Source organism: Struthio camelus, chromosome 3 (assembly GCF_040807025.1).
Source record: "Struthio camelus isolate bStrCam1 chromosome 3, bStrCam1.hap1, whole genome shotgun sequence".
Lineage (NCBI taxonomy): Eukaryota > Metazoa > Chordata > Aves > Struthioniformes > Struthionidae > Struthio > Struthio camelus.
This window is the reverse complement of record NC_090944.1, coordinates 108666341-108679369: the sequence shown is the minus strand read 5'-3', so window position 1 is coordinate 108679369 and position 13029 is coordinate 108666341. Positions and strand designations below refer to the sequence as shown.

Sequence of the window (13029 nt, the reverse complement as noted above, 5' to 3'; positions counted from 1 at the left end):
GATTTCTGTCAGGTTTTTTTGTTTGTTTTAGTTTTTATTTACTTTTTCAGTAATACCCAACATATGATTTAGTAGAGCTGAATTTTGAGTGAGTGACTGATCTGCCTGCATGTTCTTTCATACTAATATGAAGATTTTATACTCCAGGGACCAGAGTAATTTGCTATTGGAAAGCTTCTTTTAGGATTTTGATCTCCACCCAAGAAAATACAGTGGCTACCCTGAGCAGGCTGTAACTACATTCAGAAGTAGAAGTGAACCATAAAAGACACGATTAAAAAATTGAATGTTGAATAGTTTCAAGTCCTTGTTGTGATGTTTTTAAAGTTTATTTCTGCCTTCTACGATAAATACCACTGAGGTTGCAAAGCCGTGGTGACTAGGTTTTTCTTGTGAAGCAGGATAGGAGCTGACATTAACAGAGAAACAACTGGCCTCCAAAAAAGCCTGTCAAATATTTCATCTACTACGGTTGCGAAATTGTGTAACCATGTTTACAGCTAAGCATGGTCTACCTTATTGACAGAATCGTAGCACATACAAGACTGGCTGAGTCTATGTAGCCAGAGTTGCACATGAGAAAACGGATTACAAATAAGAATATTCTGTAAATAGAGAATTCTGCAGAGTGCTCTATTCTACTGTAGAGTGCTACTCTATTCTGTAGAGTGCTGGCAAATGGTCACCTCCTTACACGGGCACACTCCTAGAGTATATGTTCTCATATATCTTTCCTCCATTTCATGATGGGAGAAATGCTCTTTTCCCATAGCTGTTCCCTTCCAAAAGAAAAGATGGACTAGCAGAAACTATTCTGTGGAAGTTCTCACATTCTAGTGTCACACTCTTTCAAACTTAACAATTAGTCAATGATGGCCTTTTTGGGGGTGCAACTATACAATTAATATCTGTTAATGTGACAGTTGCCGAGGAAATGAAAATTTAATTTTCTGGCTTGTTTCAAACATGGAGTTAAATTACATTTCTCTCTTTGCATTTAATGAACAAACTGTTACAATATCTGTGAGATTTAATTAAGATGGGGAGCTTACATGGGGAAGAGGGAGACAGCTGCAGCTCACTGATTAATGCTGTACTGGTGCTTATTGTGGAAAAGAGAGCACAAAACCAGCATTCTTTGCTGTCTGTGCAGTGCCTTGGCCCAGTCTTAGTTATTTATATATTTAAAAAAAAAAAAAAGTGTGAGGCAGGAACAGTAGGGCATTGGTTCAGTGCCATAGACCAAAAAAAAGCCTTGCACAGAGAAGCTGTGGCTTGATCCTTCCTGCCCTTAGCCAAAAAACGTGGCAAAAGCCACTTTCCATCTTTCCTCCTGGAGGGACTGTTCCTATTTTACAGTAGGGACAATGCTGCTAGGTACCTCTGTTGCTAAAGTGTTGTGTGGCTTTAATGCTATGGCTGTAAATGACATGGATAAAGGGGAATCAGTGTGAAAAGGTCATTCTTCTGTCTGTCCCCCCAAGAGGGCATTAATGACTTTTGGGGAGCCTTTTCCTCTGATAAACACTATCTTGCTCTTTAATTTTTGTTGTTTAACACACTTACTCTTTAATTTCTGTTCCTTCCCACTGTTAGTTGGGGTTACTCTGCTTACAGAAAGCAAAGTCTAGACAAAGGAACTCCCTTCTGATCCCTACTGTGTCTGACCTGATCATCAGCAATAAGACAGTAAGGTTTTTAAGAGTCAGAAAGAAAATTCTAAGGAACGACTTAATATCACCTCAAGTTACGTTCCAAAAGAGAACAGGCCCTTGGTAAAATGTACTGAACAGCCTTAATCTAGGCTAGCTTTGTGTAAGCTGGATCGCTCTGTGACAGGCACACGTGTTTATTTCTCTCTGGTCAAACAAATCCTAGCCTTTGCTCTGCAAGTATATTTTAACCATAAACCTTTTTTTTCCCTCTTCTTCAAATGAAAACTTTTTAAAGGATAGTCTTCTGTATATCTTATTACGGAGGTAAGTTTCTACTGGTAGTAACACAGCCAGAGTTTTTTTTTTTTTTTGTATTTATATTCCCATATAATTACGTTTGTATGCAGATTTTGCTCTAACAACCACACTAACCCTGAATAGTTGTAAACAGTCAGAAAGTTTGCTTCAGCAAACTTCTTGAAATATGAATACAGTTCCTGAATATAACTGTTAAAATGAACAAAATATAAGCAACAGTTTAATATTGCAGATAACAGAATTTTTCTTTCTCAGGAAGACTATGATCGTCTGAGACCTTTATCTTATCCTATGACCGATGTCTTCCTTATCTGCTTCTCAGTGGTAAACCCTGCTTCATTTCAAAATGTGAAGGAAGAGTGGGTACCGGAGTTAAAGGAATATGCACCTAATGTACCCTTTTTATTAGTAGGAACACAGGTATATCTGGTTCTGTTTTACTTTATTTAAATATTTCAGATCACTCTGTGGTGCCCTTTCTTTGGGCTTGAAGTACAAGCAGCAGGACTTGAGCAGCACCTGAATTTTGGCTTTGGAGGAACTACTCTAATGAAAAAACCTAGCTCTGTGGTGTTTTCTAATAAGTCACCTCCATTTTGTTAAAACAAATGCATTGTTAAGTGAGTATGTGGGGATATTAAACAGGGTAGCTAGATTGGCTGCATTTCTCCATGTGATTTCATAGTAAGTCATGGGACTTAACAAATAAAAATGCCTGTTCATATTAATGTGGTACTAGTATCTGAATAAAGATTGTTCATGTAATAACACGGGGAAGGGTATTAGAATTACTTTAGTCTGCAGCTCTTGGTCAAATCCAGTATTTGCTGAAGCTAAGGAGCAAAGGGACAAGTGAGATAATTTCCTCTTGCTTTTTGTGGGCGGTGAACTGGACTCCAATTACAAGGTGACCCACATTGCTGTTGTGTTTGTGTTAATCTTCCTGCCACTTCTGGATATACATTCTGATATTCTAGGACAACCACATCTAATTGAAAGGTAGTTAACAGCCTAAATTTCCAGGGCTTTTGGATTAGTAAGGGTCCATATTCTGAACTGTAATATGACTCCATTTTTTTCTACAAGTGATACTCCATTAAATAAATCATTTTGCTTTAAAAGAGGGTATCACATAGCCTGCACACTTCTGTTTAAAATGAATATAGCTATTCCACATGACTGCAATTTTTCTTGCTAGATTGATCTTCGTGATGACCCAAAAACTCTGGCAAGACTGAATGATATGAAAGAGAAGCCTATATCTGTGGATCAAGGACAGAAATTAGCAAAAGAGGTAAACTGGATACTCCTAAATGAAACTGAGTAGCAAAGGAACAAAAAACCCGTTTCAAATTCACTTGCTCTTTCTATTACTGCTTTGCCCATTCCTTTTACCTGTCAACATATGAAATCATATGACTGCCTACCAGTGAACAAGATTTAATTATATTGTTGAATACAGCTAACAAGCATGCTTACGTAATAGCGTTTCTCTATAAGTAATGGTTCTAACTTTGTGTGTATAAACACAGTAAAAACTGCATAATCACGAGTCAGAGATAATTACAATGTTGGAAGCATCTTTAGGAAATTAACCCTTTTAACACACTGGGTGGATTCTGTGTATCAGGATGCTTATAAAGACTTATTTTTTGAAACCTTTATTGGTCACGTAATTCTTTTTTGCTATTAATTATCATTATTATTATGCTATCTTAGTTATCAAAAATGTCTGAGGATTCTACTGCTAATCCAAAGAGCTTCTTTAACATGCTTATTTCTGAAACCAAACCAACTTAAATAAATTCCAGATCTTTGTCTTTTGGTCATTCTTCTGCTTTGTTAGAAAGGAAACCACGCTGAGATGACTTTTCTAGATCACAGCCAAATACTGAAGTGTCACTATAGAAACATATTGCAGAAGTTTGCAGCTAGATCTGAATAGCTGAAATATAATGCTATTGAACTAATTTATTTTCTTGACAGATAGGAGCCTACTGCTATGTGGAGTGTTCAGCTTTAACACAGAAAGGACTGAAGACTGTTTTTGATGAAGCTATTATAGCCATTCTAACTCCAAAGAAACACATGGTGAAGAAGAGACTAGGCTCAAGATGCATAAACTGCTGTTTGATCACGTGAGATACATTTGACAATGGCCAGGCTTACTGTGAAAATCTGTCGACTTTAAATACAATGCATTAACTACACAGCGAACTTGTTACAGGTTTGAAAGCTAAAACTATGATTCTGCCTTCTACAAGCAGTGAAATCCAGAGGAATAAAATCAAATTCAATGAACTTGTAATAAGAAACCGCCACATCTGTTGCAAATATTTTATTCAGACTGGAAGGTACAATCTCTCAGGGTTACATAGTCTAGAGAAAGCAACAACTGCACCATGTTGAAACAGCATCCATGTGATGCTATTGAGTGGAGATGCTTGGCCCGAAATATTCAAAATGAATTTGGATAGCCTTTTGCTTTGACTATACATACATACAAACATATATAAATATATCTCTATAAAACTTTTGCACAGTCTGTATGGAATCTGCACAAAGAAATACCTTGTCTCTCTTTGCTCCAGTTATCTGCTTTTATATGTAAGCTGCTTCCGGTTCCAATGTATCCACAAAGGTGCAATAATCAGACCAGCCATATAGCCAAAGGTAGCGCCGAGGGAACAGGAAATGGGCCATACCTGAAGGGAGCATACGAGGTGAAAGCAGACAATGAGAAAAACGTTTGTGGTCTTTTTGTACTTCATGAGCACAAGTTCTCAGTGTAATCTAGATACTGGAAGATAATACAGTCTTATTCTCCTTTAAAGCTTGAGATGCTTTCCTAAAAATGCCAAAAGTCTAACAATCATACATACATCATCATGAACACTAAATGCTGTTGTACATTTTTTAATTAATATGCATTAAAATGTAACCAGGCTTCTGGCTACTGCAGAGTTTGGTTTGATGCTCCCAAAACTATGTGAACAACTTAAGTTTATATTTCCTGAAGAGTTCAGCTAGATTTACTGAAAATCTAACTTCCCATTCTGCTGCACACATTTGGGAACTAAAGATCTCTTTGTAACTTCTTCCAACCTCCCATGGCATTCTGAAACTGTTAGAGGTGTGTATAAATGAACTGATTTTCAAATAAGGCCATCTACTGAAATGGAAATAGAGATTCTTTTCCTTTTGGTCTCGAAAAGTAGGCAAAAGAATGAATTCCCCTCTGGCTAGCAGTAGGAAGGGAATGCAAGTTTGGAAACTTGAATGAACTATCTTGCACCCAGTTCAGCAACCATGTAGTAAGCCAATTATGTTGAAGAGTCCAAGACGACTCCATTTCCTAGTGTAAGGACAGGGAACTGACTCAGTGCAGGTGATTCACTTCCACAAAGCCTCTAGCACTGAGGCAAGTAGTAGTGGGATTTCTCCCATCCCGCTTTTTAAATTGGTATTGATTTTCAGGAAGGAGGGTTCAAAAAGAGCTTTAACCAGTCTGTCTTCAGATGTAGCAGACATTACCAGTCAACTAGATACTGCATTTGATGAAGTCCCAGCTCAGTTGGTGATTAAATCTGTTTTTTGAAGAATAAACTGAGTTCTTATCACTCCTTAAATTTTCCTTTGCATATCTTTTTCAAGGACAATTTTACAGTTCCTGCTGTTCAGCTCATTTTCCTTAGCAAATATAGACTGTATTCTCCTCACCTGTCTTCTTTTTTTCCCCCTCTTTTTTTTAGTAAGGGGAATGTCCTTAAGGGGACTGAGAAATGCACTAGACATCGAAGAAAATATCCACATCTCAGTGTCCAGCCTTCTTCTCTACTTCCTTTTGACTTGCATGAGTATCAGATCAACATACTCTAAATGGTACTGTTCCTTACGTTCATTGTTCTAGCACTGATTCCTCCCTCTACTTCATTATGGCTTGGACAAGTATATTTCTTCATATCCTTTGATCATGGGAATTTTAACTAGGAATAAGAGCAACTTTTTTTTTGTCCTTTGCTGTTTCATCTTCACATTCCTTAGCGTTTGCAGTTTTATATGTTATTTGGAGGTCTTAAGGAGTGTAGCAAAGATGACTAAAAACAAGGTGCCTTAGGTACTCTTTATTGACCTTGTTTCATTCTTCTATTTCTGGCCATTGCATTTCTGCTGTTTGTTTTTGTTGCAGAATATCTTGGCTGTTGCCTGTCAAACCAAAGACTTGTTCGTGTTCATTCATTTAACAGTGGCATCGTGGATCTTCTATAAAAAGCCTTGAGATACTTAGGCATGATAAGATACTGTGCATATTTAAAACTCACTGGAGTTTGTGGCCTTGGCTAAACTTATGCTTCAGGTGGATCTTTTCAACTTTTAAATGAAATGTAACCAAGTTATTTCTAGTCTTTTGCAGGCCATTACACATGTCTAAAGGACAAAACAACAAAAACGCCCCTGCAGAGATAGGATGTTTACCTTAGCTATGAAAGCTGCTCACTCAGTAACACGTTTCAATTAAGTCGTATTTTCCTATCCACTGGCAAAGTCAAATACCTCTTCAATAACCACATAATTATGGACAAAGGCTTCATGAATTAGTAGGTTTTTTTTTCCTCCATCACATTCACTATCTATGCGTGATCAATAATCCTTCATTAACTTTTACCTACATTAGGTGAATCTGTAGTTGCCTATCTGCTTTTCAGAAGTATAGGTTGATGTTGCTAGGACTGTTTGAATCTTTTGTGTTCTCTTAGCTAATAAGTCAATATCCCGGATAATCCTGTAGCCGTTGTATCTTTTAGTATTTTGTGTATAGTGGCCATTGTTGGTATGATTAAAAGGATCTCTGATGATTGTTGTAGCTTATTCTACCTGACTCAATTGCAACTTGGAGTATAGCTTCTGAACAGTTCTCCTGAATTATGTAACTTTTTATATTAACAATGCCTCTGTCTGCCTTCCAAAGCTTTCAGTTCTTACTTCTCTTTTTAAAATCAGTGTTACCTCACAGAAGTTTCAGACTGTCACTCAACACATGACCCTCTGACCTCTGAAATCCACCCTGCACCACTGGCAGCGATAAGGGGCAAAGGAGAGAAACCGTACACCCTGTCTCACTGACTATAAAAGAGCCAAGAAACACCACTCATCTCCTCTAGGGGCACAGAAAAGAAGGGTACTAGGCTGTGTACTCAGTCTTACTATACTGCTCAGATAGCCCAAAATAGTTCTGAAGGCAGTTTAATTGGCCTTCTGAGGCCAGTTGGCCCTCCCTAGGCATAGGCGTTAAAACCCTGGATTTAAGAGAGTTGCTGTCCTTAACGCTGTTTTCCGCTAACCCTCAAGGAAGGGCAAAACCTCCTGAAGGTAGTGGTATTAGCTTTACACCTTTCATTCTTGACTACTGGAATGGCCTTCAGGCTGCGCATAGCCAGATGCGCCCAAGGGTGTGTCTAAAGAAGCAAGCTATCAAAGGGCAGACTAAGATGTAGCCCTTCAGCACATCAGCTCCACTGAAGTAAGAGTCCTTGTGTATGCTTTTTACGCTGTAGTAAATGCAGTGCAACCTGTCCATCAGTGAAAGGGGGCTGCTTTATTTTGCATTAGCTTCTGGCCTTAATCTTCTGAGATCCAATCATTCTGCTTGACCTTGTTAAATAAATTTGACTTTCTTATCAGTCTGGTTTTGCCCTGTTTTCTGTATTATCTCTTAAATTTGGTTTGGCCTCCCTGACTCAGTGCTAACTGCCTCTGACTAAGTGATAAAAATCTAAGCGGCTACTACCCCATCCACCTTTTCAGAAAGATTCCATTCCACTTGTTCAAAGTATGCAATTCGTAATCCATACCTTTCACCCTCTGAGAACTACACAACTCAGTTTCTCCTACTTCACGCTCCCTTCTGTCACCAGGGAACTGACACTTCTACCCCATCATTGATGCCACGTTTAGGCTGGGTCAGCAGCAGGGGTTTAAGGTACTAGGCAACATTCCTAACTGCACTTTTGAGGTGGAAGAACCTTGTTTTTGGAGAGAAGAGTGCGGGGAGCAAGGAGGACAGGACAGAACATTCTTCAAAAAACTGTGTGAACTGCCTTGTCTATTCCAGCAGCTGGGAAGCATCACTTAGCACCCTCACAGCCGGATGTGAAAACAGTCAGTTCACATGTCAAATGCATGTGGGAACAGCCCAATTCTAACATACGTACATGATTACTAGCAATCTGAACAGCTGCTTGGGAAAACCAAATCTTCACATACACACTTAACAAGCACAGAAATTGCATTTTAAGGGACAGAGCACAGGCCAGCATTTAATGCAAAACAATCTTGCCTTCTGCTGTTTGCTTCAAGGAACAATTTTCTTTGCACCTGTTTTTTTCATCTGGCTATGTGATACTATTTAACAGGGATTTCAGTAGGCTAACTGTATAGGCACTACAGAACTGCAAAGTTGCTAATATATACTGGAACTTATTTTAAGAAAAAGGACTCCAAGCAGGAATGCCAGCCTTTCAGGACACTTTCAAGCTGCCAAGTGTCCTCTGGAATGCCAGCTGTGAGAATGCTCAGCATCTTGTGTGGACAGCAGAGCACGCTGCAGGATCACAGCAAAGTATCTAGCTCTGCAGTACTGTGCACCTAGTTAGTTAAATCAGGATTCTGATTGCAGGATAGTTTTGCCCTCTGTCAACCAAGCGTGCAATTTAAATCCCATGCAATGGGAATTGCATATACATAGATAAGGACGTAAAGGCCAGATTCTTACAGGCCAGAGCTGACAGCAACACCCAAATACAGTCATTTAACGTAACACAAAAAATGCAAAAGATGCAGCTGACTGCTGGAAGTTTAATAACATAATTGCAAATATAGTGGGGCAATCTACTGTACTTACTCCTAAACTGTGGTTTTTTTGGTGTACTTACTATTTCAAAAGATCCATTTCTGTCAGTTAAAAAGCTATGTAAGAACTTTGGTAAGTTTCATTTAAATACTGAATAAATGAGCACAATTACTTTCCCTCCCAGTTTCTAACATGCCTTAAATTCTTGACTGTTTAATCCATAGTGTCTTAAAAATTTCACTACATGCCTTTTAATCTATTTTGGTTGCATGCACATGTTAACTAAAAGGGTCTTATCACACTGTACAGAATGTGTGCGCTGACAAGCACATGCTGAGGAGAGGAAATGCGAGCTTTTTCAGGTTGGCATTTGTAACTAGAAGTTGTTTTTGTGGGTTTGTGTTCTAAAATCATAGAAAGCATAACTGGTTTTGATCTCACCATTAAGGGTTTACGTGAAGAAAACATACGATTAAATAAACAATGATAACCCCACTGAAATGGAACAAGCTTCTACCTCTGTTAAAAAGAGCACCGGATACTATTCTGTCTACTCAGAGAAAGCAATTTCCTTTACAACAAAACTTTCAGAGTAGGAAGTAGATCCAAAAGCAAATACAAGAATGAAACCCTCCAACCTGTATTAAGAGTAACAAGGCAGTGCAAGAGTTTGTAGTCCTGTTTCAGCTCCCTGAAATGACTAACAGCTGTACCCAAGATTTTCCACAGATGCTTTTTCAAGTTACAAATGTTTGTGAGCTATCTAGGCTAATATTTACAGTCAGGCTGGCTAAATTACATGGTAGCCAATCAACTCACTTGTGTTAAATCAACACTACATATTATGTTTTAAGCGTACAGTTTAAAGTGAGAACAGATACTTTGATTTCACTTTTACTTAACGATATGAGAACACCTTAGGAATAATATGATTTCAAAGTCACTTTTTAATCAGTAGTAACAGTTACTATAAATCAAAACTACACTATGGAAAAAACACACGGGGGGGAGGGTGTGTGTGTGTGCATGTGTGCACACAGCCTGAACACAAGAAGATACTTTAAGAATCTGGCATCAAAATATGCAATCAAACCAGGAACTTCACTATTTTGAAAGTTCAGCTTTTGTCAAACAGGAATGGGACGCCTGGTATACTAGTTCTACAGCGTATAAAGCATGCTGATAAGGTTTTAGTCTTAAATTATACCACCTTGTTCTGCCACTAAATTATCTTAAGGTACGCAAAGAAAGGATGCGTCACAACGCATCTGGTAACACCTAAATGATTCCATTCTGTTTCAGTGATGTAGGTATAACAGTGCTTTAAGGTGCCACTTCTCAGATGACCCATGAAGCTAAGATGCTAATAATATGCAGTGATTAAAAGGACAACATCATCTTGAAATAGTCAGTCTGAAAAGTTCCCTATTTGAGTATTTCACATGACCTTTTTAGTAAAGCACACTTTTTCCATTTCAAATGTATCCTTTTCCTCTTCCTTTACAAGACTACCAGACATACAAAAATGACTCTAAAGCTTCCATAGCACTTCTGTGAGCAAATTGATTTGAATGCTAATATTTAGCAAAGCGCAACATTAATTTGTCCATGTTCCATTTTGCCCACATTCTGGGTAGCCTGTCATGTCTATGCAGTACGACTAGCGTTAGCAGTGACCACGTTCCGTCTTCTAGGTGACAGTACTTGTACAGAGGGTAGTTTCCCCTCACTCATTTCAGGATAGTTTTATGAGCTCTACAGTAATTAACTAGTGTTTTGTAAAGCACCTTTAGAGAGTGACTGTGTTTAAAGACTGTCAGCAACGGTAGCAAAGGAAACTATTTCCTATTTCTTTGCTAGAACTATCCTAACTAATCCTAACCTTTGCATTGCCATTACGTATCAGAAGGCTGGAGGCAACAAGACATGCATGCACAATTCTTTAAGCCCTTTGAACAACACCTATGATAGCCTAATTTAAATGATCACAATAAAGCCTCACAAAACTTTTTTTAAAACTAAGAATTAGATAGTAATCTCAAAACATTTGTAACTCCTTACTCTAGAGGTCTGACAATTGTAATAAGCTGAAACATGTCCTGTAGAGGATGTCTTGAAAAGTGGTGTTTTTTTTTTTTTTTTAAACACTGTAACGTAACCTGAATGTAGGGACTAACTTGCTTGCGTTCTTGTAAAGACAACTGTTTTTACATCTTTACCTTTGCCTTAGATAGGTATGCAGAATTATGCCTGTAACAGGAAGAACCACAGACTGAATAGGTCTACTTAAACTGTTTTGCATAGTTACAAAATAAATACATTTGAAAAACAGTAGAGGGGCAGTAGGAAAAAGCCAAATTACATATGAAAAGTTGATTTAAAAAAAAAAAAACAGAATAATGAAGAACAATCAATCATCAGGATACCAACTCACTTTCAGCAATATATTTTATATTTCTAATAAAAATGCTTTATATTTCATTTCCATTTTGAAACATTATTCAGACAATGAATATCATTTTATTTCCAAAACAATATTCTGTTCCTATTAAGTTTTATTTAGGGTAAAAGTTGTTGTATGCTAAGAAAAAGAATGCATTTTACATTATTATTTTTAAATGCAGACAGGCCCACTAGTCTGAATATCCCCTGTATGAAATATATTTTTCAAAAAATAAACATGTAAAATAAAGTTTTTCTGAGACATCTGTTTTATCTTGGTTTTGTCGTCTGTGTGTAAAGAACTAGTATGGTTTCCTTGCTTTAGAAAAACTAAGGATGAAGTAGCATTCTGTTTTTAGCCATTAGCAGACCAATTGGAACTGCTAATGATAAATTTCATATCAAGTTCACTCCATATGATTTTGAGGTAACTTTAAAGTGACAATAAGTTATGGTGAAAGATATACCAGACAAACTGAAATCTAATGTTCTGATCAGCTGGACACAAGTAATGGTACTATAAATGTCTGAACTTCTATTAACATATTTCATCCATGATATAAAGGGATGACTGCCTTGTCATTTTTCAGTTCTTTTGTGAGAGCGTGGGAAAATATTTTAGCATTAATTTAGACAGCTAAGGACTGGCAAAAAATGAATATAACGCTGGCCTCAACTGCTTCTTTTTTCCTTTCTCCATTTCCCACAAAGCAGTATCAGAAGAGCTGTCATTTGTATCAGTATGCTCATTCAGACAACAGGTGCAGCAGTTTAAAAGCTGCTTTCCATTTTTAAAAGAGTTTCTTCCATTTACCCCTCATACAGCTGATCTTAAAAAAGAGCTCTTAAAACTGCAGTTTTCAAAGACTGTTGAAGTGGCAGCCTGCAAGACAGATAAGCAAGCTTCTCTATGGCCCCTCTTGAGCAGCTCAGATGACAATTAAAGAAGTGATCAAATAGTTCAGACCCAAACTGGAAAGAGGAATTTCTTTCCCCACCCCACTACTTTAAACACCCTCTAAGGTAAAACGTGGACGGGAGAAACAAGGCCAATGTTAACGGAGAGAACATAGCAACAAAAGCTCTGGACCTAGACACAGAAAAATTGCTTTAACACAGAAATTGACAGTAAGAAAGTACTTCACTAGCAGACTTTGGTATCAGGAATATGTCAGAAAGGGAGGGTGGAGATGGCAACGGAGCAGGGAAACACAGACATACAGTTTTTGTTGCTGTCTGAATTCCCTGGAGAGCATTCATGCCCAGAAACAACCAGTGACAAGTTAAGGTATTTGAGGTTTCTGCAAATGCTTTGGTGATCAGATAATCTCTTTTTAGGTGTTTAAATATAGATTCCAGAGCCCAACTTTAGTCAGCCATGTTTGGCTTGTGTTGACTTTGAGCTGTTTTCAAGCAAAAAAAGCTGCCAGGCCATTACCAAACTTGTGTCTTCTACTTGTGAGGGATGGAATGGACAAGTAAAACCAGAAGTGAACTGTACTTACAGTATCTGTCTTAATCTATTAGTGTATTTTGTTGAGAGCTTATTGATTTTTATATTTTGGGGAAAAAATGCTAATGTCATCATTTTATGGCAATTACAAACCTTGGTTACATTCAATGGGATTTTTCCATGCCAATAAAAATAAGAGAATAGCATGGACATTTGAACTTATAAAAATAGAATCTGCAATGCCAGCTTCACATTTTTTACTGTGCAACTATGAAGCTGATCCTTGCTAGCACTTCCTTTCAAAATAGAGG

General features: G+C 37.7%; 2 protein-coding genes across 4 annotated transcripts in view; one reads left to right on the top strand and one right to left on the bottom strand.

The window, feature by feature from the left end:
• The window catches only part of RHOQ (ras homolog family member Q), a 27208-nt gene extending 15681 nt beyond the window's left edge, over nucleotides 1-11527 (top strand). The window contains exons 3-5 of one of the 2 annotated variants that reach the window (XM_068939612.1): nucleotides 2229-2393; nucleotides 3172-3267; nucleotides 3964-11527. In XM_068939612.1, coding sequence (XP_068795713.1) covers nucleotides 2229-2393; nucleotides 3172-3267; nucleotides 3964-3996 — 294 coding nt within the window. In that variant the 3' untranslated portion in view covers nucleotides 3997-11527. Of the gene's footprint in view, nucleotides 1-2228; nucleotides 2394-3171; nucleotides 3268-3959 lie in introns of both variants that reach the window. The other variant, XM_068939611.1, reaches the window with a different exon arrangement.
• The window catches only part of PIGF (phosphatidylinositol glycan anchor biosynthesis class F), a 21338-nt gene continuing 12605 nt past the window's right edge, over nucleotides 4297-13029 (bottom strand). For both annotated transcript variants that reach the window (XM_068939610.1, XM_068939609.1), the window contains exon 6: nucleotides 4297-4678. In XM_068939610.1, coding sequence (XP_068795711.1) covers nucleotides 4565-4678 — 114 coding nt within the window. In that variant the 3' untranslated portion in view covers nucleotides 4297-4564. The remainder of the gene's footprint in view (nucleotides 4679-13029) is intronic.